The sequence below is a fragment of the Spea bombifrons genome, chromosome 13 (assembly GCF_027358695.1).
Source record: "Spea bombifrons isolate aSpeBom1 chromosome 13, aSpeBom1.2.pri, whole genome shotgun sequence".
Taxonomy (NCBI): Eukaryota; Metazoa; Chordata; class Amphibia; order Anura; family Pelobatidae; genus Spea; species Spea bombifrons.
In genome coordinates this window covers 23,725,491-23,751,528 of record NC_071099.1, presented here as the reverse complement: position 1 = coordinate 23,751,528, position 26,038 = coordinate 23,725,491, and the positions used below count along the sequence as shown (strand labels likewise).

General features: G+C 40.1%; 1 protein-coding gene across 1 annotated transcript in view; it reads right to left on the bottom strand.

Moving 5' to 3' along the window:
- Positions 1-3,703: 3,703 nt before the first annotated feature.
- The window catches only part of CA10 (carbonic anhydrase 10), a 35,312-nt gene continuing 12,977 nt past the window's right edge, over positions 3,704-26,038 (bottom strand). The window contains exons 2-9 of the mRNA XM_053453423.1: positions 20,255-20,329; positions 17,341-17,483; positions 11,298-11,483; positions 9,507-9,602; positions 9,227-9,299; positions 8,491-8,645; positions 4,722-4,896; positions 3,704-3,869 (exon numbers count right to left, since the gene is read on the bottom strand). Of these exons, the coding sequence (XP_053309398.1) occupies positions 3,847-3,869; positions 4,722-4,896; positions 8,491-8,645; positions 9,227-9,299; positions 9,507-9,602; positions 11,298-11,483; positions 17,341-17,483; positions 20,255-20,329 (926 nt within the window). The 3' untranslated portion in view covers positions 3,704-3,846. The remainder of the gene's footprint in view (positions 3,870-4,721; positions 4,897-8,490; positions 8,646-9,226; positions 9,300-9,506; positions 9,603-11,297; positions 11,484-17,340; positions 17,484-20,254; positions 20,330-26,038) is intronic.

Sequence of the window (26,038 nt, the reverse complement as noted above, 5' to 3'; positions counted from 1 at the left end):
TGTATACAGCGCTGGGGGTTATATTACTGTATACAGCACTGGGGGTTATATTACTGTATACAGCACTGGGGGTTATATTACTGTATACAGCACTGGAGGTTATATTACTGTATACAGCGCTGGGGGTTATATTACTGTATACAGCGCTAGGGGGGTTATATTACTGTATACAGCGCTGGGGGTTATATTACTGTATACAGCGCTGGGGGGTTATATTACTGTATACAGCGCTGGGGGTTATATTACTGTATACAGCGCTGGGGGTTATATTACTGTATACAGCGCTGGGGTTATATTACTGTATACAGCTCTGGAGGTTATATTACTGTATACAGCGCTGGGGGTTATATTACTGTATACAGCGCTGGGGGTTATATTACTGTATACAGCGCTGGGGGTTATATTACTGTATACAGCGCTGGGGGTTATATTACTGTATACAGCGCTGGGGGTTATATTACTGTATACAGCGCTGGGGGTTATATTACTGTATACAGCGCTGGGGGTATGCTGTGTGGGTAATTTCCTGTATAACGGGGCGTGTGGTATGGCCCATACAGTCGTCTACCTCTGCATTGTGTCCAATCTCCCTGTGCTGTTATCAGTGTAGTCGAGGCATGAATTTTAAATGAATTAAACAAAAACAAACAATCAAAGGGATCTTAGCAGTAGGGCTGCAACTAACGATTATTTTCATAATCGATTAGTTGGCCGATTATTTTTTCGATTAATCGAATAAAAAAAAAAGAATGTAAATTTTTCATTTATTTAAAATAATTTAATAAACAAATGATGTTAAATACAAACAGCAGAATAAAAAAAACTTTGATAAAATGCATTTCTTGTCTTTATTTCCCAACCTGCCCACACAATTGATGCGCATTTGAGCCCAGGCTTGCCACACTGCATCCCCGACATGCCACGCTGCCTCCCACATATACCACTCCACGCTGCCTCCCACATATACCACTCCACGCTGCCTCCCACATCTGCCACTCCATGCTGCCTCCCACATATGCCACTCCATGCTGCCTCCCACATATACCACTCCACGCTGCCTCCCATATATACCACGCTGCCTCCCACATATACCACTCCACGCTGCCTCCCATATGTACCACGCTGCCTCCCACATATACCACTCCATGCTGCCTCCCACATATACCACTCCACGCTGCCTCCCATATATACCACGCTGCCTCCCACATATACCACTCCACGCTGCCTCCCATATGTACCACGCTGCCTCCCACATATACCACTCCATGCTGCCTCCCACATATACCACTCCACGCTGCCTCCCATATATACCACGCTGCCTCCCACATATACCACTCCACGCTGCCTCCCATATGTACCACGCTGCCTCCCACATATACCACACCACGCTGCCTCCCACATATACCACTCCACGCTGCCTCCCACATATGCCACTCCATGCTGCCTCCCATATATACCACGCTGCCTCCCATATATACCACGCTGCCTCCCACATATACCACTCCACGCTGCCTCCCACATATGTCACTGTGCCTGATATGCCTTATACCCCCTGATACACCACTCCATCCTCCCCAGACATGCCACGCTGCCCTCCCCACATATGCCACTCCACTCTACCCCCAGATATGCCACTGTGGCCCCAGATATGCCTTATACACCCGGATACACCACTCCGTCCTCCCCAGACATGCCACGCTGCCCTCCCCACATATGCCTTATATACCGTATATGCCTTATACCCCCAGATATGTCACTCCGTCCTCCCCAGATATGCCTTATACCCCCCAGATATCTCATAGTCCCCTCATAGAGTCACAGACCCGTTCACAGCACACGGACACCATACTATAATAAATAAGCACTGGGTTAATCTTCACTGCCCCCAGGATTTAGATTCCCTTTAGTCTGCCCCCCTTTATCTCTAACACCCCATTAACCATAACTGTCCCTAAATTAACCCTAAACACTCCATTGACCATAACTGCCCCTAAATTAACTCCACCTCCCCTGACTTTCAGTAGCCCAAATATAAATGTTATACTTGCAGTTAGATGAGTGTCACAGCCATGTGGTTCTGGCCTTCTGGGAGAAGGAAGGGGCGGGGCCAGTTGTCACGGTGATTACAGGGAGGGACTGGTAAGTAGGAGCTGCTGCTGTGAGTCAGACTAAACTATTATATAATGAGGGGTGTTTTTCAGAGCGTTTGCCCTCATTTTATAATCAATAAAAATCGATTCAACTAATCGATAATGAAATTCGTTGGCAACGATTTTCATTATCGATTAGTTGTTGCAGCCCTAATTAGCAGTTCTTGGTATTTGTCAAATCACTATATTGAGAAACTATAATTAGCATATTGGAAAATTTGAAGACTATCCTGGGCATACCCCGTGTCATCACCTTACACGAAGGGTCCACAAACATCCATACATCTACCGTCTAATACAACGCCTTCTGCCGGCATTCCGGAATGGTACAAAAGGAACCCCATTTGGTATAACGGGGCAAGATGTTCCTGACTAGTTCTATGTATCATGTTTAAGAAGAACCACAGAACTCCAAAATTCTGATTGGGTTTATGGTCACATGCTCCATGGTCTCCTGCCCAATCATCTAGAGGTTCATCATCTGGTGAGCGCCTGTCCGGACTTCACATTGTCCATAGCTTTGATTTGGGATAATGGAACCAACTCCATTGTTGTCCAACTCTTGGGTCCATGGGTTGACTGAGGTCAACCAAGGTCAGCCAGGGCTCCTTTATGGTTCCCACTGACCACAAACATGACGCCCTTGACCATCCTTCACAAATAAATTGACTCTGTAGTTTATCCAAGATTTTAATAACATTTATTCAGATGCTGAAGGTAAACAAACACAAGAAATGACGTTATGTTATAGAAAAAAAGATGAAAACGTCTTATATCGTTCGATTTTGTCTCAACAAAAATACCAATAAACTTAATATGATTAAGATATAGATGTCGTGTTTTCAAGTCAATTTTTTTTTTAGAATATTATATATATATATATATATTTTTTAACAGAATTGACCGAATCACATAAAATATTTTAGTTGTTTCAAAGGCAATAAATCCGCATATTAAGAGTTCAGACAATCGTAAATGAAATAGCAAAAAAAAGTAAAAAAAAAAAAAAAATAATAATAATAAAATCTGGAAGTATTCCAGTTAACAAACAAAAGGCGATGGAATGAATGTTTTCGGATGATTTAGAAAATCTGTATTTGGGTGCGAAACAAATGATGTCTTTATATTCTTTAATAATATATATATTTTTATATATATATAATCCATATTTCGCTCAACATCTTTTTTTTTCATGGAATAAACAGTAGGACAACCTAGAAATAATTATTTTTTTTTTTCTTTCTTTTTTTTTTTTCTTCTTTTTCTGTATTCCGGCATGTTTGCGCGATGGACCTCTTAGAGAGGGACTCCACCATGGGAAGTCGTTTGCGAGATAATGATTCCGATCGGAAAGTGTTCAAAGCAATTCGTAGAAATGATGCCGTATGTACAAAGGCCGAAAAAAAAAAGTCTTCCATACTCGATAATCGGTAAAGTCCGCGAGGATTTGTGAATCGGCGCCTCCTCGCGTCTTTTTCGGGACGCCGTTACCGAGTCGCCGTTCCCCAGGACCTTTGCCTTATTTAATGTTCTTTGCAGCTCGTTAATATATATTTTTGTTTTCACGTGATGGCCACCGTGTATGAAAAACGTATCCAAAAAGTGAATGAAGAGCGGTACGTTCTATGGTACGGAGATCCAGAGGAACCATGTTGCGGTGAATTTTTAATTTTTTTTAAACTTTTTCGAGTTTTTTTCATTTTAGAAGCCATTCGTTCACTGTATGGAAATAAACACAAGATTTACCAATGATTTGACTATATTTGAAGACATTACATGACTCCCAAGTGTCCCACTTTACAAGGGACAGTCCCTCTTTCCTCTCCCGCTGTCCCTCTTCTCTAGAAGACTACATACCACCCAAGTGTCCATGTCACGTTTAAAGTCCTCTTTGGTCTCCAAACCCCTGATGCCTCTCTCCTCCCCTGATGCCTCTCTCTCCTCCCCTGATGCCCCTCTCTCCTCCCCCTGATGCCCCTCTCTCCTCCGCTGATGCCCCTCTTTTCCAGGAGCTCAGAATGTTTGCTGGGTATGAGGGGATCGCAGGGTTCTACAGCCCTAAAAGCCCCGATAATGTGTATAGAAACAGCAGGAAACAACTTTGTAAATGAAACCCATTCTTCTTCTTCTAAATGCCTCACTCAGTTGCATAAGTTGCTATCAATAGGTCACCACGTCAAATAAAAGTCTTCATAAAGCCCCACCCCATCTGTACTCTAACCACACCCCTTAGAACAAAAGTGGCCATATATGGTCATTGAAAACATTGGGAGGTGGGGCCTGACATTGAAATTGAATTGTGATACGGGCAGAACTCACTTTGATATTCCCTTTAGAGTACAAACTCCCAAGAAACAGGTTTCTCAACCCCGTTGTATCGCATGAAATAAATTAGACGTTCGATGTCTGCGAACATACTTAAAACCTACGAGCCATGACACACACGTGTAATTAGAATTCTATCATCTAAAAAGATCTGTTTGTGTCTGGCGATGATGATTATAAGCATCGATACAACGTTATGATGGCCGATTAACTTCAAGGCCGGGGATCACCCTAGAAGAGACCCACCTTTATACTGAAGCTTCTGCGCTCTGTTATTCGGACAGTCTTTTCCCTGTAAGCTGAAGTTGATATTCGTCCGGATGCAGCGGTTATTTAGAGGCTGGACCGGTCTAAAATTGTCGCTCATGCTGGAGAATATCTGAGACGGCTGATTTTGACTTAGTAGCCTTAAAGAATGCATCTGCCGGAAGGAAAAGAGACAGTCGGTAACCGACACGCAGCGAAACATAGACATTTTAAATGTAACGTTCCGTTTATTTGAACGTTAACGACATTCCGATTCTGAAATTATTATTTCATACTTTGTATGGCGAATGGAAAAAAATAAAAATAAATAAATCAATTCATGGAAATATATATAAATAAAATATAAAATGATGTATAATAAATATATAATTTTAATCTGCAAACACAATTTGAATATATTAATATTTGTTTTGTTTCCAAATAATATTATGGATTTGTGTCCTGTTTTTTTTTTATTATTTTTTTATTTTTTTCCATTTTTTTCTTATTATCTGCAGGGGCCTGGTAATGTTTTTCCTAAAATGGGACTAAGGCAAACAAGATTAGATCTTTATTCCTCCCCATCCCAGATTGAATCGCTTCCCCCCTTAATTAATTAATTTGCGTACTTGAAAATATGTATATTTTTCAGATTTTTTTTAAATCATTTATTTCTATATATTTTAAATGAAAACAGTTGCTTTTAGGGAAGTATCTGATGAGATAAGATTCCTATTAGAGAAACATATCAGGAATTCAGAATGTTCAAAGGGAGCCTTCAATATGGCGTTGATAGGAAATTGCCCGAAGGGGGTGCGAATATATCAGATAGATTTGAGCCGCTGCTTATACGCAGAAATATATACGGTATGGGTATTTTTTTTAGCATATATATATATTCAGATACTACTAGCTGGGTTCTTATCTTCAGCTGAAATACGCTCACGGCATTTCACGCTGGATAACGGACATGGGTTTGCAACAAAGTTATTATGAGGAAGAAGATACATTATAATGACTTCATGGTTGACTACATCTCCCATGATAGTCGGCCACTACTCTGGAATACTTAGTACTACTATACGTCATGCATGTATTATGTGGGCCTTCACGTATATATAATATATTTCAACCAGAGCAGCTTCACAGGAGAAGAAGCGTTAGGACAAGCGGTCATGAGTCTGCAACCAGATGGTCAAAGGCTTACATTCCAACTGAGCCTCCGACCCTCTAGTTGTAGACCACTTGTCCTAACGCTTGGTTTTTAGAACACCCAAGGGTTAAAAATTACACAGAAAAATATTAAAAACCCCTGTAATAATAGTCAAAAAACCAACAAATAATGACAACATCCTGAAAGTCTTTAAATATGGTGACCTTGAAGCCTCATTAACCTTCCTCAAGCAGGAGTACTTCACGACGAGCGTCTTGGCCTTTCTAAGTGCTTTAGAAAGTACCCTCCGAAAGAAACAGAGTTAGTCTTTCAGATGCTCTAGAAAGATTTATTACGCTTGCCGAATAATTATTACGGTTCCTCCCCAAACCTTCCATTCGATACGCGCCATATAATCAGAATACTGTAACATTCCACAGGAAGTAATTGAACTCTCGCTAGAAAGAGTCACATTCCAGGACATCGGCTCCCATGGCGCTTGGCAGGTTTTATAGCTAAGGTAGTTTAGTTGTTGCAGATGGCTACGCGGCTTTTATCAGAAGCCGGCCAAGCATCTTCTTAAGCACAGCTACCAACTGTTCTAAAGCAGTTGGGACAGTCATTACAGCACATGCTGGCTGTTCCCACCGATGTCCCAACGAGAAGATGTCCTGAAACGCATGGGGAACAGGCAGAGGCGTAACTAGAAACCATAGGGCCCTGGTGGGAAAATTGCCCTGGGGCCCACCCAACTTCTACAGCTGGTTTGTGCCATCATTGCCCCCAAACAACTTGTCTGTGCCTTCTTTGCCCCCCCTCTTCCAACATACACTCTGGCACACATATGTAAAAACACTTACACAAATTACACACGCACACAAGTACACATTAATTCTAACACACACTTAATCTAACCTCACTAACACATTCATGCTCACACACACCTACACATCCATGCTCACACACGCAATTACACATCCATGCTCACATACATACATACATACATACATGGTATAATCTGCCCCCCATTTGCACTCTATTACCCTCCCTCTTTAATTAATTAGAGTTCAATAAAGACAGGTAAGATGATAGGAAGAAGCACTTTTGATCTACCACTCTGCGTGACAGCCGTGCATGCGCAGACGAGACAATTCCTGTAAAAAAAACCATCCAAACAGGAAGTGCCCAACGATCAGGACTGTCCAGCAAAAAACAGGACACTTGGGAGGTATGTTTGCCTGTACAAAGTCATGCACTTATCTACAAAGTGTAGATATTTTATGGCACCGCAAATTTTCATGCAAATTTGTAACTTCTTCTTCTGAGAGAATGGTAAATTAATATTTTTCAAGTGTGCAAATTCTCCAAAAAACCCCGAAATCTTGAAATATCCGCAGGCACGTTAAATTTTTACTATGGAACGAGAATGATTTTGAAGTGGCAGTTTGTGTCGAGTACCTTGCGTCTTAATATTATTGTTATTTTTTTTTTCCGGTGCATCGATATAAAGAAAAACAACAAAAAAAAAGACAAACAGCGGAGGGTTTCGAGCGCTCCGCGGGGAAAATAGCCAATAAATTATTAAGGAACGATCCGAGAAACGTCAACGGGGGTGATTGTTGTTTACTGTCGGATGATATAAGTGCCCAGAGAGCAGAACAGTAAACCATTACGTCCTGCGACTGTATGCAGAACTAGCTAATAAAAAAACAAAACACGCCAAAAACAAGCAAGACGATACGCAGGCCGCATAATATAACAAAAATCTACATTTTAAAATATAAATATTTTAAAAGTGTTTGGTTTCCGAGCAATTGATTTAGATGCTTCAAGATGGATGTTGGGTACCGATCGTCTTCTCTCCTGGAGTTGCACTGTGGCTTTGCATTCTTATTGGATGCTGTGATACCATGGTAACCTCGCAGCCAATCAGAGCTTCCAGGGAAACTATCGCATTCTAGATCACGCTTGATTCCTACCATCTTGCTTGAGTCCCATCACATGGTTTAAATGGCTGCCTCGTTCCTAAGAAATTTGGAAATACCGGGGCTGGATAAAATATCTAGCGCTAGCGGTTCATGCGCAGTCTACTAAAGGAGAGTCCAAGAAGATCCAGCCCTCCTGCAAGACTTCCGGCCCGGGAGGGAAGGAAGGGCCAGAAAACAAAGGAGACCTGGTGCCCACCATGGCCTTCTGACACTTTTACTTTATTTCCTCCCCCCCCCCAAGGCTGGGCACTTGAAGCTCGACGTTCCATTAAAAAAACAAAATGGCGGGAGAGTCCAGGAAGTGGATTGCAACTTCCTGTTTGGTCTGACAGTAGGATTCTAATGCAGTCTGCACTGAGGGATCATGGGAAAACATGAACATTTGCATGAAATATCCCACCTCTGCCTTTGGTGATTGTAGAGGTAGAAAATATGAAGAAAAAAAACAGTAAGAAAGTAAAAATGGAACGTTATGGAAAACATTAATACATTTAATTAGGGTTTTAAAGTAGATGGGATGGAATGATAAACCACAAAATAAAACAGGGGATTTTATTTTAAAATGAACCATTTTCCCTGCATTTGGGTAATATTTCTGTAATGGCGGCTGCGGTTTTCTAGAAGGTACCTGCATCCTGGTGATATAGATGGGTTTGTTCATTATGATCCAGCTGGCTGTCTCGTAGCACGGCGGCACGGTCATCGAGCCGTCGTATGTAATGAAACTGGACGTCTCAGGATACAGCTCTTCTATATTAAGCCCCTGTAGTAAATATGCATCATCTAAGGATATATTACGAAAAAGTCTGGTTAAGGAGACATACGTGATTAGCATATGGTCACGCAACATACATGTAATCCATTCATTATCGGGAGAAGACAACGTTTCATTTAAAGAACGTCCCATAGAGCTCAAGATAATTAGCCTAATCATTTAACCTCCTCTAAGAAATCCCAAGCTGTTCATACCTTCCATGTGTCCTAGTTATGTTTGACCAGTCCCTCTATGGGCCCCAAATCCTATGTGCCCCCCCGATGCCCCTCTTTTCAATGAGCTCAGAATGTTGGCTGGGTATGAGGGGATCGCAGGGTTCTACAGCCCCAAAAGCCCCGATAATGTGTATAAAAACAACAGGGAATGGGTTAATAAATTTAATTGTCGTATCATATACATATCTTCTGGAGTGGGATGGGGGGGGCATACGATCAGGAATTTTACTGTCCCCTAACTGGAACAAAACCAGTTTGAAGGGCTTGAGTCACACATGAGCTGATCACGCCCCACTATGGCTCCATCAGGAGGTCAACTCTCTAAATTTGTTCATCGTTCTATAATTTTTCTAGAACTTTCCGCAAAAACTTACTTTTAAAGGTTATTCTTGTTATCGGATCTCTGCTAAGCATGCGATTTAGGAAGGGATTGGATGAATCGGTCACCTGGAGGAAAAAATAGAAATAACCTAAAACACCAGTAATTCGAACATTATATATCCACGCATGAAAACAGAACCTTGTAGCCGTAATGTTCCGTTATGTTTAATAATTCAGCTGACATCACACGTCTATGACGTAATAAACTAGTTTATTAATTTACCGACCTTCGTGCTAAAATAAAATTAACGACACATGCCAAAAACGACTGACCTTTATAAATATGGAAATGACCACTATTCCGTTTGGACTTTTGGCTGCTTCTGATACATTTGTATACAACTCATGATTGTAATGAATGAGTTGCACCTAGAAGAAAACATCACATATGTATTAAATTCAATAGAACTTTACATATTTATCCATAAATAATTGAATATGACGATTTTGTCGGCCTTTGTAGGTTGGTAAAATCATTCCTCTAGCGCCATTTTTTTTTTTGTAAACATGCAATTCCAGTTCTTACCACTAGGGCTCAATACTAGCATTTAATAATTTGCCCCTAGTATACGTAACTTGCCCGGATCGACGATAGCACGGGACAATCTCTTGAGTCCCAGCAACACTTTGTAAAGCCAAAAACTGGCTTAAGACTGATCTGAGAGGAGAAGTCCAAAGGTAGCTACACTGTAACCATAATATGACACAATTTATAATACCTCGAATAATTGTTAAAAAAAACATGGAAAAAAATATCTGAAAAAATTACCCTGGAACTTGACAGTCTCTGGATTATATACAACCCTTTCCAAGGATGGTTCTTGTTACATGTGTCCTTATGACATGAAATATTATAATTTGGTAGGCTACATAACACACATTAGCCACCACATAGCTACCTTGACTGTCACATTTCCTCCTTTTTATTTAAGTAATGGCCGAAAGTCAATTTCTCTACAAAAAATGATTTCACGTAATGTTTGAGGGTCACGGTCATCTAACTGTTGGGCGTCGTTATTCGGTTGGTAAAACAGATAACTAAATAAAAGCTCACCAACATTGCAGGAAAATCACTGAATTTCATCTTCCTGTCCAGTTATTATCTTTTTAATTTTTTACTTTAAAAAAAATAAAAATACTTATTTTTTTTTCTAAAATAACGAGATAAATAATATTTTTAATTTTAATCAGAGAGTTTCACAATGCATTCATGAAAAAAAAATTAGCAAGCGCCGGGCCTTATAAAACTTTCAATTGAGTTTCAAAATGAAACAGTATAATTATGGTTAAAATTGGACAGTGACATCTAGTTTCATTAAGAAGGCAAATTTATATTCCAAAAGTTGAAAGAGAATGGCTTTATTATATTTATTTTTTATTTTTACTTTAATTTTATAATACACAGAACAAGGACAGATAGTAAAGAGTCAGGTCAAGGTCATACCCAAGACCGAACCAAGAAATAATTCTAGACCACCCATTGCCTTGAAGCAGAAAGACATGGGAGTGTTAAAAATACATGGACCCCAATATAATGCAAGAAATACCCTAAAATAACTTACAAAGGTGAACCTCAGCAACCCCCACTCAAAAGACTTAACCACCATAGAAACTCTATATCGAGAAGACCACCAGTTGGCCAATATTGGACACACGATGTTGGACTTTACTGGATTAACGTTAAAGGACAGCTTCACAGCTAACCATAAAACTTGTCAATTAAATATATCGGCATTTTGAACCCTAGGAGAGATGGATAAAACCCCAATGATGGTTTTATGTCATACTATGGAAAATGTTTATCTCATGTTGTTCATACCCTTTTATCTGCATTTTTCCTAATCTCATCTAGCTATGAGCCCACGCTCCCTAAGGATTATCAGTCGTAATTCCAATTGCATGATCACATGGTAAGGTGGTATGAAAATCCCTTCCAATATTATGTCACGAGACGAAGCCAACCCAACCTGGGCCCCATCTTGTGGGCCGTTATTATACGAACAGAAGACGTCCAAATCCCATACTGCAGAACGTGAACTTCTGTAACGAGGATCTTGGTCTTACCTCTCCAGAAAAAGCTTGTCCATTAAGTAGATGTTCAGATCCTTGACCGTCTTCGCTTCCAAAATGTAACCTTATCTCTTCTAAACGATGACTGTAGGTAAGAGGCCCGCCGGACACATTTACTAAATGTTCCTTGTCTAGCTTTAGCGATACGTGTCTTCCTGTGTTGTACATCGTTCCACCCACCTAGGAGAAAAACAGCAGCCATGATATTATCTGGGATGTTGACTTCATTAAGTAAGAAATGATGCATTCTACAGGAATGAAGTAAGTAAAGACTCAAACTTTAATCACTCATAGGCCTCGTCTTAAGTTCAGGAGCCATATGCCTATCCTATGCTTGTTTATATTCCTTCCCAGCTTTACCGAAGAGTTATTTCCAGGATCTGAGCTTTGAGATGGGTTTCCATTTTGGCGAGAGGTGCTTTGTGACCTCGAGTGTCAGTGTATTTTAGGAGCAAGGGACAATTAATAGGAACATTTCGAGATGCGGAAAGGCTCTTAATGTGAATTGTGTTGAAAGAAAAATAAACCGGAGAGGAAAGCAAAAGGTCTACTCTAAAAGCATGGCAATAAAACAGTCGAAATGTAAAAAAAATGATCAGTCCGTCTAATGGAGCCAAAAGAAAGAGGAAGAATGGGAGGAATAACCAGGGGCTGAATGGAGGCCAAGCCTGAGAGCTTAGAAGCGAGAAGTTATGGTGACATTAAAATTGTCAATGAATTCAGAACTTTAGTGGTTTGAGGAAACTTGAAATTGAAGGTATGGGAGACTGACCTTATACAAAAGCAAGACATAGAGTTGCATACGGCTCCTTGAAGCCATTTTGTCTCCTGTAACCTGCCTCACGGCTCCCTTAATACCCAGCCAGCATGTACCTGGGTGCAAATGCTGGCTACGGATAATAGGACTTGAAGCTCGACAAATTCTGAAGGCCAACTTGTCGACTGTTGGTGGCCTATTCTACTCCAAGTCATAGAAGTCCCTTTTTGATCATGATAACTACCAGGAGAATATCACACAAAACGCGGAATAATTACTTTTCTTCTGCGTTAAAAATCAAACCTGTTCCCTGCCTCTAACAGACATTAAGTTGATTCCCTTGTGACCTCCCTCTACCCTTCCCTGCTACAACAATTGCCGTGATTTGCAACTAATTTCCATTATCATTTATTACCGTCTTCCTAATCCATTCATTACATTTTTTTGATAGTCAATTGGTCCTTGAAAGTGGCTGTTTTCTCCCCAAGGTTAATTGGGTGTATTCAGAACCTCCGAAGATCAAAAAAAATCTGATCTAAACTCCAAATCTTTGAGTGATTATGTACAGATTTTCGTTATAATACCTTAAGTGGCTTGGTTTAAAAAAAAAAAAAAGAAAAGAAAAGTTTTCTTATATCAAATTCATCCTCCGACACGCAGTCTATGGATAAGAAGGTTTTAAGAGTAACTTATTTGTATCACTAGTTCAGTCTGGAAAACAATTCCCATCAGTATTAATATGCCCCCCCCATTTCTATAGCTCCAACTCTTCTTAATGAGACGCTAAGTCCAAGATTTATGGGACTCAGGGCAAGTTCACTGAATGAGCCCTCAAGCCCAACTCTAACTTGGTGAAGGCCTATGCATCTCCATATACAGTGAGGTATCCTGGTCTAGGCCAACTACCAAACCGGGGCCGATCATGCCCCTCCCCAGTGTCCTGCTGCACGATGAGACCTTTGATCTCGCAAACCAGCCTGTTATGGCTATCGAGGCATTAAAGTAGCTGTGAGGCTTTAAGATATGAGCCGTCGGCATATGACATCATATCCCGATGTCACGGAGGCTCACAGAGCCTTTTATTGTGTCAGAGACGTCGATTCAAGCTGTCAGATCCAACTGGATGAGCAACTGGATGTTGAGACATTTTTGGGTTGTGTAGAGAGCTGCGGAGTCTGAAATTGCGGAGTCCACGCAATTGTTGCATTGTCCCAAAGAGAACATGACTTGGCAGTTGAGTTTTCTCGATTTATTGAGCGTTTATGCAGTTCTTGGTCAGCAGATCCCGTCCTAAGACACTGTTTTGGTTGAGTTGAAGCACAATCTTCAACTTGACTTCCAACACAACTCAACTTGACTTGATTCGACTTGAACTCCAGTTGCGTTGAGTGTCAAGTTTCCCTGTCGTGAATACAAGACTTACTCAATCTCAGTTCAGGTGGCCTGAGGAACCCAACTCAACTGTTCACCCAAAAACCACAGACTCCATGGAGAAATTACTGATTTTTACAGAGCTCACCCATCTATATATTGCTCCAGTTAAACATTTCCACTCGATTACTGCAAATATATATTAGAAATTTATTTTTTAAATTACTTTGCAATTTTATTTTGGCCTTAAAGTGAAATTGAAGCACTTTTGATTTTTAGTACTTATAAATATTATTTTACAAATCATTAGAAAATCATGTGTAGCGCTATCATTCATGTTACTGAGCGACCCCCCAGGAGCAAACCTTTTTGTACGCGGCGCGGACTGCGCTAATGCACCTTTAGGAGGAAAAAAAAAGACTAAATGCATTCTTTTCCATATTTTCTTTTTTAATGGCTTCATTATAAGAGAAATAATTTGATTTTTAATACTCGTATTTAACATGTTTAATCGTACAAAGACCCTGTCCTCGCCTTAAGAGACCCAAAAATTTGGTAGCAGAAATCTGCACTTCTAAAATCCACTTTTAACACATTATATATTTCATTTTAACAGGAAGAAAATGGCAAATCTCTAAATTATACATAAAAATACCTTTGTAAAAAAAAAAAAAAAACCTCTTGTTTTCGCTGATAGTTCCATTATCTATGGCAGTGGGTATAGAAAGAAATGAAAGGTTAATATATTTTTTAATACCAAGTTTCTGTGCCCCCTAACTCTCTGTGGGGTATCTATTGTCTGTGGGTTCCTACAATAAGTGGCCATCAAAACCGGAGGCTGGCTATTAACTCTTACAATAGAAAGCCTTCCGGACTGACAGCGTTCCATGGAACAATCCAGTACCCAGACCATAAAAAGGTACATTAAAACCCTAAAAACAAGGCTATTTAGGAGATTACTGTGAACCTGACCTTTGAAGCTGTCGGTAAAATACTCTCTGCTACTTCAATGTAATTGTTTAGTTACCTTTGTTAATAGGACAGAAAAAAAATGGACAGGTTTGGACCTTTATCTACAGATCTGGAGCCGCCATTGTCGTCAGTCATGTGATATTTTGGGAGACTTTCCCCAGATCAAACACCACACTGAGCTGATGCTTTATGGCAATGCTAATGAAGTCCGTTCCCCCATAGACTTTCATTAGTCAGAGGTCCATTAGCATTTTAGATGTCGGTGGCAATGTTCCTTGTGCTAGCTCCTTCTGGTCATCCACCAGCCGAACTACCATCTACTGTACTGGTGAAAGCATGCCATCAATCCCGTGCCACCGAAACAACGACGTCTGTACACGTCGTTACCTTGTTGCAGTCACCTAGTTAAACTTGTTAGAGGATTAGTAAAGTGTAAAGAAATATATCATCTCATCAGAGTGAGACGAAGTCCTGTTCTTAGATCATCAAGAATGGTGGGTTCTTCAAGAGCATTCCCTGAGTTACAGTTGTTGAATGTAAAACCTGTTCCCTTTCTTAACTACTCTGGAAGAAGAAACCGCGAAGAGAGTCGAGGTGATCACCTATACAATCTCCGCTCGCCAACAGACCAGTGGATTTGTTTAGCCCACCGCGTTTTGTTATATCACGAAGGCAGAAGAACTGCGCTCCAGCAGAATGCCCACCCTCTCCCCGTCTGTTTACTGGCTTCGCGACAAGGGCAGACCGAATGGCTGAACAGACGGATAATGAATTTTCATTTCCAGAGACGGCTTGATTCAATGTTCATGGGGAAAAAAAAGAACAGGAGCTAAGCAAATATTTTGGCCTATGGACAACCTTTTAATGGTCTATCACACATGAGCGTATACTCATCATTCCGTTGTGTACAATTCTAAATTGTATCTTTTAATTAAGATTAACATTAGTTGTGTAGCCTAGCCCAATGCTAACTACAGAACAGAGAAAGTTAGTATGGGAATACTTTGAATAAAATACATTGTGTTGATTAACCGTGTATTATTGATTTTTGTGTCAAAAATTAGGAAGGGCCATCCAAATCTGTCTTGAAGAAGCAACCCACCTAGCCTGACAGTGAGATCAAATGTTTCAACACAATATACCGTGTCAATCACTGAAATGTTAGTGACAGCCAAGAGGTTGTGCTGCTAAATTGGTGGGTTTATAGCTCGGACTCGGGTTATTTCCTTAGTTCCTGGATGAGTGACCTAGAATTTGGGGTAAGGATAGGACAAGTATCCTCAGAAATCCAGTTGAGAGATTTTTCTAACCCACTGTAATTGGCCTTTCGTCAGCCAACACGCGAAGAAAGGCGGACAGAGGGAGTACAGTTATCTCCTAGAAGAAGCCAAGAGTCCTAAATTATCTCCTAGAAGAAGCCAAGAGTCCTAGATCTGATGAGGAACATTGTCCTTTGTGATCTGGAACAAGATCCTGCTTCAAGCTTACTGTCCAGTTTAGAAAGTCCATCGTAGCTTCTGTGTCATAATTGGTCATTTAGGTCCAGAGAGTGTGGGGCAAGCTGAGTGCGAGCGAGCAGCATTCCCTCTGAGGCCAACCGTCCATAAGAACCCATTTAGGAATATCTTCATTTAACAATTGTGTTTGCGTTGGAACAATAGGCGTTCTACACATTCTTTAACTAGATTGGTACATTAGAGGCCAAGTCTTGCATCTGGTTCCATATTGACGTGACAAACAAGGCAGAACTGCAAGATGGCGCTTGGGGATATAGTTTGGTATATTCCTGGTGGACTAGATAAGCTTGGCTTTTCTTCTGCTTACTTGAGTGGACCCATAACTGCTGACATTCCCTCCACTCAGTTTTTGAGTGGAAAACCAGAAAAAAAACTGTGTAAGAACATTCAAGATCCATCGATCCCCAATGACTTTGGATATCTGTTTCCAGAAGCACAATGAAACCTCAAACTGCTTGCCACGTGGACACTTTCACATCACAGAATGAATCCTACCCTCATCTCAAGCCCAGCAAAGGAACGCAAATTACATGTAAATTACAATAAATCTCAAATTGTTATAAAATGTAAACCCAACTTCATGCCGACCGTATTTAAAAATAAATATATTGGAAATGCTTGCCTGTTAAAAATGAAAACACAATTATTAATTACGTAAATTCAGGACATACATCAGATTCATGATTAAGAAATTACAATTTGACATTAATTACCAAACTCATGTAATTGCAAAATGAGTACAATAGCCGATGCATACGCAGCAAATATTTTATATTTGTAGCCGCTCTCCGCAAATCCGTCCCATTCATCTGGATCGCTTTGTTTTAGAAAACATTAATCTGCACAGATGGCATTCATGGTAATCTCTTATTCTCCGTTACTATGTTACCAGATAGCGGGCTTTGTTGTTTTTTTTAAAAGAAACGGTTTATAGAAAAAAATATTATTTCTCATAATTTAAAATCATTTTGTAATTATTCATTTGAATTGATGTAAAGTGTTTAGATTTTTTTTTTAAATTCAATTCTCTGAGCTATAGTTATAAAAATATAAGGAAAAATAAGAATAAAAAGCAATGAGGTCCCCCTGTAATCACAATGGGATAACTGATTAAAAATAATATCTAACAAAAAAAATGTAAAAAAAAAAAAAAGAAAAAAAGAAAAAAAGAAAAAATTCTATTTGCATAGTATGGACCCAAAAAGAATACTTTTTTTTGAGGAAATGCATACATGGAAAAAGTTCTTGAAAAGGTTCAAAAATGATTTTTTAATGTTTTATGTTTACTTTATTTTGGGTTTTAGTTTCTTTCATATTCACGCAGATATTCTATTTTCCTATTTCAAAGACAACAAGCAGATGCCATCACGTGTAAACGCTTCGTGGCCGATGGAATCCTTTACTTTAAGAAGATTCTTACCTTCCGTCCACCCGTGTTAATGCGCAGTGGGGTTAAGAATGGGTCGAAGATCATATGGCTAGTTTCTATGTTGACAGGAGACTGCCTCTTCCCGACGGCGCACAGATTCCAGGCTGAATTTACCAATCCCCAGAAGGAAGGCACTGCGTAGGGAATAAATAATATCATTGGCATTTCAAAGATTCTTTTTTTGAGGTTTAAAGCTATATTGGTTGGCTGTGAAATGTAAGTTTATGTTTTAAACATAAGAAGTGTGGTTTGGTCATGATGTCGATGGACAGTGGTGGGTGGCATATGATTGTTACAATGTTATCTCTGCTGTCAGAGATGTCTTCTCTCCTCCATCTCCTGCTGCTCAAGACTATCGCTTTCACTGAACCAGAATCTGTTCACCTTCCTATTTCCTCCTTTCTGGAAAAAGCCCTTCTTTCTCTTCTTAAACCTTCCCTTCTCCATCTTGCACCAGAACCTGACCTCCACAATAGCCTTCATTCTGTACTCTGCATGGACCTTCAAGGAACAAACTCAAAACCTTCTTTCTCACCCTAACCCTACACTGACCTCTTTTGTTCATCAACACAACCACCAAACGCTCTTAGTTTGAGTGATTTAGAGTAGTCCTTTATGAGGAATACATTATGAGAAAGTGAATAAAACTTGGTGGAACAAGTTAGGTGGCCCAAGTAGCTGAGGGACATGGGTGAAACAAGATGAAGATAGGAGCAGCTACCTACCACCCAAGAGAAATATTCTTCATTCGTCTGTAAGGCATAATCATGACGGCCAATGACTTGGTCGTTAGAGTCTAATGATAATCTAAAAGCTCTGGATTGATAGTTGGTTGCTTGGCCCGGAGATGAGTCTGATCATTCCCAAGTTATCCACTCAATAAGCTCTTGCATTTACCACCAAACTGGAAACTGATTCAGCGTGTGCCGTCTTTCTCTTTAATTTCTAGTTATTTGCAAACAAATTACCTTTAATGAACTAGAACGCTAACCATAGTGATTATAGCTTTCTGATGTCTCAATGAATCAAACCAAGCCAAGGCTAGGCAGAAGACAACCTAACAAAACCCAGTAACTGGATAATTACATAATAGGCCTCTAATTAGTAGCACATGGCATGATAATTGCTAATCATAGGTAATGGACATGGGCAAATGCAAGAAAACAATTAGCAATATAAATGAACACATGCTTTATTAACCCCTCAAGGACCAATGATGCTCTGTGTTGCCACCACAATCTGGACCTCAGAGATCCATTGTCAACATGTTATTAACTTACTGAACATTTATCTTTACAGAGAGGCTTTGCGATATAAACAGGGTTACAGAGCATGGGATGGTACTTTTTCCCATTATACTTGTTTTAAGTCCCATAATTTTAGGCTCTATATAGTATATATGTTCCATGATGAAAGCTGCTGGAGCACCTATCTCTGGGCTCATCATAGAGTCAATGAACGAATCGTGTCATTAGGAGGGCCTGGTTAGTTCACAACTGCGCATGAACACATAAACTACGGACATGCACAAGACCGCCCCCCGGTGGCCACAGACCTTGGCATTGAACTCACCAGCTGGAGCAAACCCATCCAAGCCAATGGCATGGAAGCCATCATCAATGGGAACGAGCTCAGGACAGGTACCCAAGTATTCACGCCTAGACACATGGCCTATTGGACTACCATAGCCGTGGAACATCAAGGTTCCTTGGGTAGAACAGAACTGTGATTCTGTTCCCAAGAGCTTACAATCTGTCATAACGTGGACAGCGAAAGCATGAACGGATTTTCAAGGGACCTATTTAGCATTAAATTCAGCCAATTTACATTTCTTTTAAATTCATTTTTGGGTTACTCCTCTTGCCAATGAGCTCCTGCAACAAATTGCTTGCATTTTCCTCGGCGAAGGTAAGCGATTTAATTTCCCGCAGCCTTCTCAGTCGCTCACAGAGTGATCTGTCTTTGTGGCACAGTCGGTGACACATTAATTGAATGCTTCTCGACTCTCCAGCCCGGTCTAATTGTTACAATTTTGAATAACTTGATGAAGCGGTTATTAAAATTTTAGAACCCAGACGGAAAGCTCGAAGTCATTTATTCAAAACCAATAAAATTTGTGAGGCTTCCGTTAAAAACATTAGGAAAAAAGATTTTATACCTAACCAAAAACTTCGATCCTGGTCCAAAATGATCTCATAATTTATTTAATTTTTTTTTTAACAAAAATAAACTTAACGTTATCAAAAAGAACAAGAAAACGCAGATATTTTTTTTTTGTGACCTCTCTTTTTTAACTCATTATTTGGGACATTTTTGTAAAAAAACAAACTAAAAAAATGGTGAATATTTTTATATATTTTTTAAAGTATAGTAACGTTCAGAATATTTTAGGCTAATGACAGAAGATACACTTTCCATTAACGGCATAAGGCTTAAATGAAACCACGGCAGTCTAATCTTCCCAACGCAAAGGATGTTTAACCATCGGCTGGGGAAATGATGTCACAAATGACATTTGACGACTTAAAAAAAAATGTCTACCATCTTCAGCTTTCATCTTTGCCTCCTCACTTATTCTCTGAGATATTTATCACTTTTATCAAATAAAATAATTCTACAGGGAGATTTTTCATATAAAAAATATACATACACCAAAAAAATTGGAACAAAAAAAATAAAATAAATTAAATAAAAAAACAATAAATATAAGACTCTTTTTTAGGCATTTTTTAAAGCATAAAATATATATTTTTTCTATAACAAAATTTACATTTTCAGTAAAGTTCCATTTTTTAAAAAAACATTTTTTAATATTCCATATTATTTTAATATTTAATGACATTTTAATTGTATTTTTTTAATGTAACCATAACATAAATATTATTACACATAAAAAGCTTGTTACCTGGAACAAAACTGCCCTGGACGACTTCTTTATATGCCCACCAGCCTTCATGAATTTTTGGTGAATTCTGCTGTGCTGAAAACAAAAATATACAAAAAAGTTTTTTGTTTTTTTTAAACTGATATTTCCAATATTTATAGATATTTCTAGGCAAACTGGCAAACTGGCTGGCTGACTTTTGGCTGAGCGAGACCCCCCAGTTCCCCTGTGCCAGTAGACGTCTCTACAACTAGTGGTATAATATTCACAATAAAACAATTGTGTATTTTTTTTTATTTTAGTTGTTTTATTCATCAGTTTTTTTCCCCAAAGATCATGAATCTGAAATGTTAGTTATGTTTTTGTTTTTCATTCCAAATACTTTTTTTATTGTTTTAACGGCAAGATGCTGCCGGTCCCTTGAAAAAGGTTTTTTTTTTTTTTTTAATTTAAAAACAGCTCCGATTCACACATTTTCTTAAAGAGTATCTACCATCTTTCCATCAAGTCACCACCTAAAGTACAAATCAAAATTAATCCGCCGAGGCTTACGACTAAATCAAAACAGATGTGCTAGATTGTACGAACGCCTCCTCTTAGTTTCCTCCTGATTTATTTTTTTGGGCTCTTGCCTGCTCAGAAGAGATCAAGAAGCTTATGGCGACAAGGACAATATAACGGGGAAATACTAAACACATACATGTAAAATCGGGACATGGAATCGCAGTGTTGATGACACCACAAAGGGTTGATGACTGGCCTTATATTATAGACATTTTTAACCCCTTAGCGCAGACAGTTTTTGTTTCTTGTATACATTGTGCAGCCAATACACTGTTTCTTGCTGCATGCTTACACCTGTTTGGTAGGCCTCATATTACACATTTGTATTACCGTATTTGCTCGATTATAAGACAACCCTGATTATAAGACGACCCCCCCAAAATCTGAATATTAACTTAGGAAAAAAAGAAAAAGCCTGAATATAAGACGACCCTAAAGGAAAAAAGTTTTACCAGTAAATGTTAATTCATGTAAACTATTTTTTTTAATAAAAGCTATGATTGAGAAAAATATTTTTTTTTTGTTTTTATTTCTTGTATTTTCCAACCTGTCCCCCAGTTACGCACATCTGCCCCCAGGCTTGCCACACCAATATGGCACTGTGGCCCATGATATGCCTTTTAACCCTCTATATGCCACTGTGCCCCATGGTATGCCTTTTGACCCCCTATGTGCCACTCTGCCTCCAGAAATGCCTTATACCCCTATATCCCATTCTGGCATTTAGGGGGTTAAAATGCATATTATGGGGCAGAGTGGCATATAGGGAGGTATAAGGCATTCCAGGAGGCAGAGTGGCATTAAGGGAGTTAAAAGGCATTATATAGAGCACTCTGCCTCCAGAAATGCCTTATACCCCTATATGCCACTCTGGCATTTAGGGGGTTAAAAGGCATATTATGGGGCAGAGTGGCATATAGGGAGGTATAAGGCAGGCAGAGTGCTCTATTAAATGCCCCCTTAACGCCACTCTGCCTCCTGAAATGCCTTATACCTCCCTATATGCCACTCTGCCCCATAATATGCCTTTTAACCCCCTAAGTGCCAGAGTGGCATATAGGGGTGTAAGGCATTCCAGAAATGCCCTACACACACACACACACACACACACACACACACACACACACACACACACACACACTTACTTACTTACTTACCGGTGCTTCCAATTTCCTGCTGTATTGCCGGGGCAGCGGGTTGACGTCTCATTCCGCGGCAACCGGAAGGAGGTGGAGTTGGCAGCGGGGGTTTGTATGCGTCCGTCGCAAATACCTTCCCCGGCTGTCAGAGATCAGGAACTCTGGAACTCTGACCTCTGACAGTCGGGGAAGTTATTTGCGACGGACGCATACAAACCCCCGCTGCCAACTTCACCTCCGGAAGCACCGGTAAGTGTGTGTGTGTGTGTGGGGGGGGGGGGCGACGACAGGAGGATCCAGGTCCCCTGCAGCGGTGCGGGGGATCTGGATCTTAGTCTCCTAATCAGACCTCTATTTGAGGTCTGATTAGAAGACGACCCCGATTATAAGACGAGGGGTATTTTTCAGAGCATTTGCTCTGAAAAAAACCTCGTCTTATAATCGAGCAAATACGGTATTTGAGCCTGTGACTAGCTTAGCGCACCGACACTTTTTCTTTTCCCTTAGATCAGGGTGTGAAAGAAGACACCACGTAGCATGAAGTGCGTCTACGTTGACTGCGATGAAGATAGAGGGGAAGAGAGAGTGTTCTTGCGATAAATAAAGGTTTAGTAAAGTTATTACTTTGGAACAAGTCACCCAAACTTTCCTTGGCCAACTAGGCTTTGGGCGACAGGTCCAGTTGGGTGGCTTCTCCTGTGCCATAAAATCTGGGCCATAAAATGGTGGTCAAGGGGCTTGTTCCAAGAGACGTCTCCTGTTCACTCAATGGAGACTTCTTATTTCTTTAAAGTAATTGAGCAGGAACGGTTTCCCCAAATAATTCAGTTTTGACAATTACTTACAGTAAAGAAATGAAGGCCGTCGCTTAGCTGTCAGATACGGGGGAAACAACTTTTTATAGACACAACGCCATCACTCACTTAGACGAATCAATAGCTTTCAAACAAACTCCTATCGTCTGACAGGTATTCACGTCGATTGAAGGCTCCCTTCTCAGTTCCGTCGGTAATTTCCAGTAAAGACACATCACACGAGACTGACGGCTCATGTCTATTTGTTTCGTTACGAATTCTACAGAGTCGGAAGGCTGCGGATTAAAAAATGGCGCTGGCGCTTTAAGGCTGGTGGATGCGCGAATGCAAGCCATGGGCATCCAGATGGCAGAGGCACACTGAAGGTAAAGGTAAGCGTGTGGCGCCGTGGGTCATGGGATTAGATGTAAAAAAAAAAAACGATTCGGAAGAAAAGTGGTTTTATCACCATGGCAACCAAACCAACCCATGGTAAAGATTACAATACGCACTATATATTAATATGATTAATCCTCTCCATTGCTATATAGCTATTTAATAAATAACAAATCCATTATAGCATATTTATTGTTATAGTGAAAAGAGTTAATAAAAAAATTTAAATAATCTCTTTAAAGATGTTTTTGGATGACAAAAAAAATCCAAAAGCAAATCAAATGTATTTTTTAGATAATTTTCCAGCTAAATCGAATGAGTTCCCCGTTCTACCCGACATTCAATTTCGACTTGGATTACGGTTCTCTTTTTTTCCCCCCCATTCATTCGCTCTCTCTTTCAGAGTCTCTTCTTTCATCCGTCTAACATTACTTCTCATTTCCCAGTTTGCCGGGAAATATTAAACTTTAATTCGCGAGAACGGTTTTCATTCTATACCATTATTTCCGCTCTACCTTCTTTAGTACCACTGCATACGGGATTTTAATTAAATCCCTTTTTAAGGGATAGCATTAATTTAATGTATGCCCCGGCGAGAGCTAGGTTAGGGTTTAGATAATTCCCATTATCCGTTGTCACTTTGTCAAATCTTCACCTGACAGTTAAAGTCACAGAGTCACACGTTGTAAGCCGTATCAATATCCCACGTCTCACGTTACAGCACATCAATCTTACATCATGGGCCGCATGGAAAGTCTTTAAGCCACCATTCTTCTATACATTTAAATGTCTACATGGACAGTTTGTTGTGTATGTGTATGAGCATGGATATGTGATTGTGTAAATCACACATCCATGTGTGTTTATAAATGTTGTATGTTGGAAGTAGGGGCAAAGAAGGCACAGACTAGTTGTGTGGGGTCAATGATGGCACAAACCAGCTATTGAAGTTGCGGTGGCCCTTGACAATTTTTCACACCAGGGCCCCGAGGTTTCCAGTTACGCCCCAGGCTTTGGTGATTGATGTAGTGGTGACAGCAACATGAGAAGGAGTATGAGAAGCTGGAGAAGTACCATGGCCTGAAAGGAGACCTAGAGAAGATGCGGAGAGTGAAGACCAAAGTAGTCGCAGTGGTCATAGGAGCCCTCGGGGCTGTGACTCCTAAGCTGGGAGAGCGGCTCCAACAGATTCCAGAAACAACGCCAGAACTCTGATACTCATAATGAAACAGAAGATACTGGTAGAGGACCTGAGACTGAGGAAGACACATACCACCCATAGGAGCAGGAAGATATATATATATATATATATACAAAATAAAATGGGAAAATACGCACAAAAACAACAAACAAAAAGAAATGTGCTCATCTTGCAGGGTACATGGTTTACATGTTGTGTTTGTGAACGTTCACTGGGTTTGTTTAATTGCAGCTTCAGTAAATCTATCTCATTGCTGGATTGTGAGCGATCGGATGTGCGGAGTTTCTCGGTGGGAAAATAAATCGCGCTGCCTCGACCAATTAATGAAATGTAGCGTTGAGACGCACGAGCTTGCCATGAACACCTGAGCTCGTAGGCACCATATGGAAAGATGTTCTTATGTACCGCACAACAGACAGAAAGGAGGAGATACTTAAAAGGGAACAGCGGAACTTGAAAATACGTTGCTGGAAACATTTGGGCCTCGAACAGGTAGCAAAGAGGTCTAATTACTAAAAATACACCCATGTATTTGCCAAAACCCATTAATTAGTGGAATCCAGATAAAATTCACATTCAAGTGCACTAATACCTAAAGCCACATTGCCAAATACATGTATCTGGATGCTCCTTCAGTCAGGACCACTAGATAAAATATCTACTGTAACTTGTGGTATCCTCATCAATGGCCATCAACATCTTGGGAAGAGGAGGACCTCGCCACCCCTTCAAATGCCCGTCACGATGGAGCTTCGTTATTTCTCAATCAATGCTGATGGCCGCCTGGCTGGGTCCTTTCATGGGACGTAGGTCCTGGTGAAGCTCTACAAGTGTCTTCACCTTGGACGTAAATCCGGAACCAGACTTTGTCCTCTCCTCGTCTATAACATTTGTAACAAAGGAAAGGGATATCTAATCTGGTCAAGCAGGGCAAAACCATTTTGTGTTTCACAAATAAAACACCCGGTATTCCAATAATTACAGTTCCCGGATATGCACCATTAGTCAACGGTTCTCCTTGGCGCAAGTGGGCAGAGACATTAAAGCGGAATATGTAAATTGATGCAAATGAGTTCAATGAGTAAACCAAGACAGATGTAGATCAAATGTTCTTCAAAGAAAAATTACTGTAAAAAAAAAATTCTCCTTTCAATAATTTATGCGATACGGTGTTGGAGAAGGGCTTGACTTTCATGTATTGAACATCTGAAAGGGAGATAAAATGTTGTCAACAAGAAAAGATAAAGAGAGTTGGTAACATTTGATGTTCTGGGGCACAGAATGGCAGCCATTTTTATGCCCCCCCCCGAGTCTCGGGGTCAGCTTCCCCTTTGGGGGCCCGCCTACGAGTTTTTGAGGATTTTTTTTCTCAAAAAAGTGGCCGATTAATCAAGTTGCTAAATGCATTATTCAATAAACCGTTGGAGCATAAGGGAAGTAGAAACATGCAAATGAGTTCAAGATGGATGCCCCCAATGAGACAAAAGCTTCTGAAGTTGACATGTTTTATCGTGACGTTCCATACAATTTAAAATGTATAATGTCTGCTAAAATATGGAATATTTTAATGGTGTGTGTGATTTACGGAATGTATTTTACCATTTTTTTTATGATTTGAAAAAAATAAAAAATCATTAATATACCGTATTGGCTCGGATATAGGCCGCCCCCGTATATAGGCCGCACCCTAAAAGTTTGGTACAACCGGAAG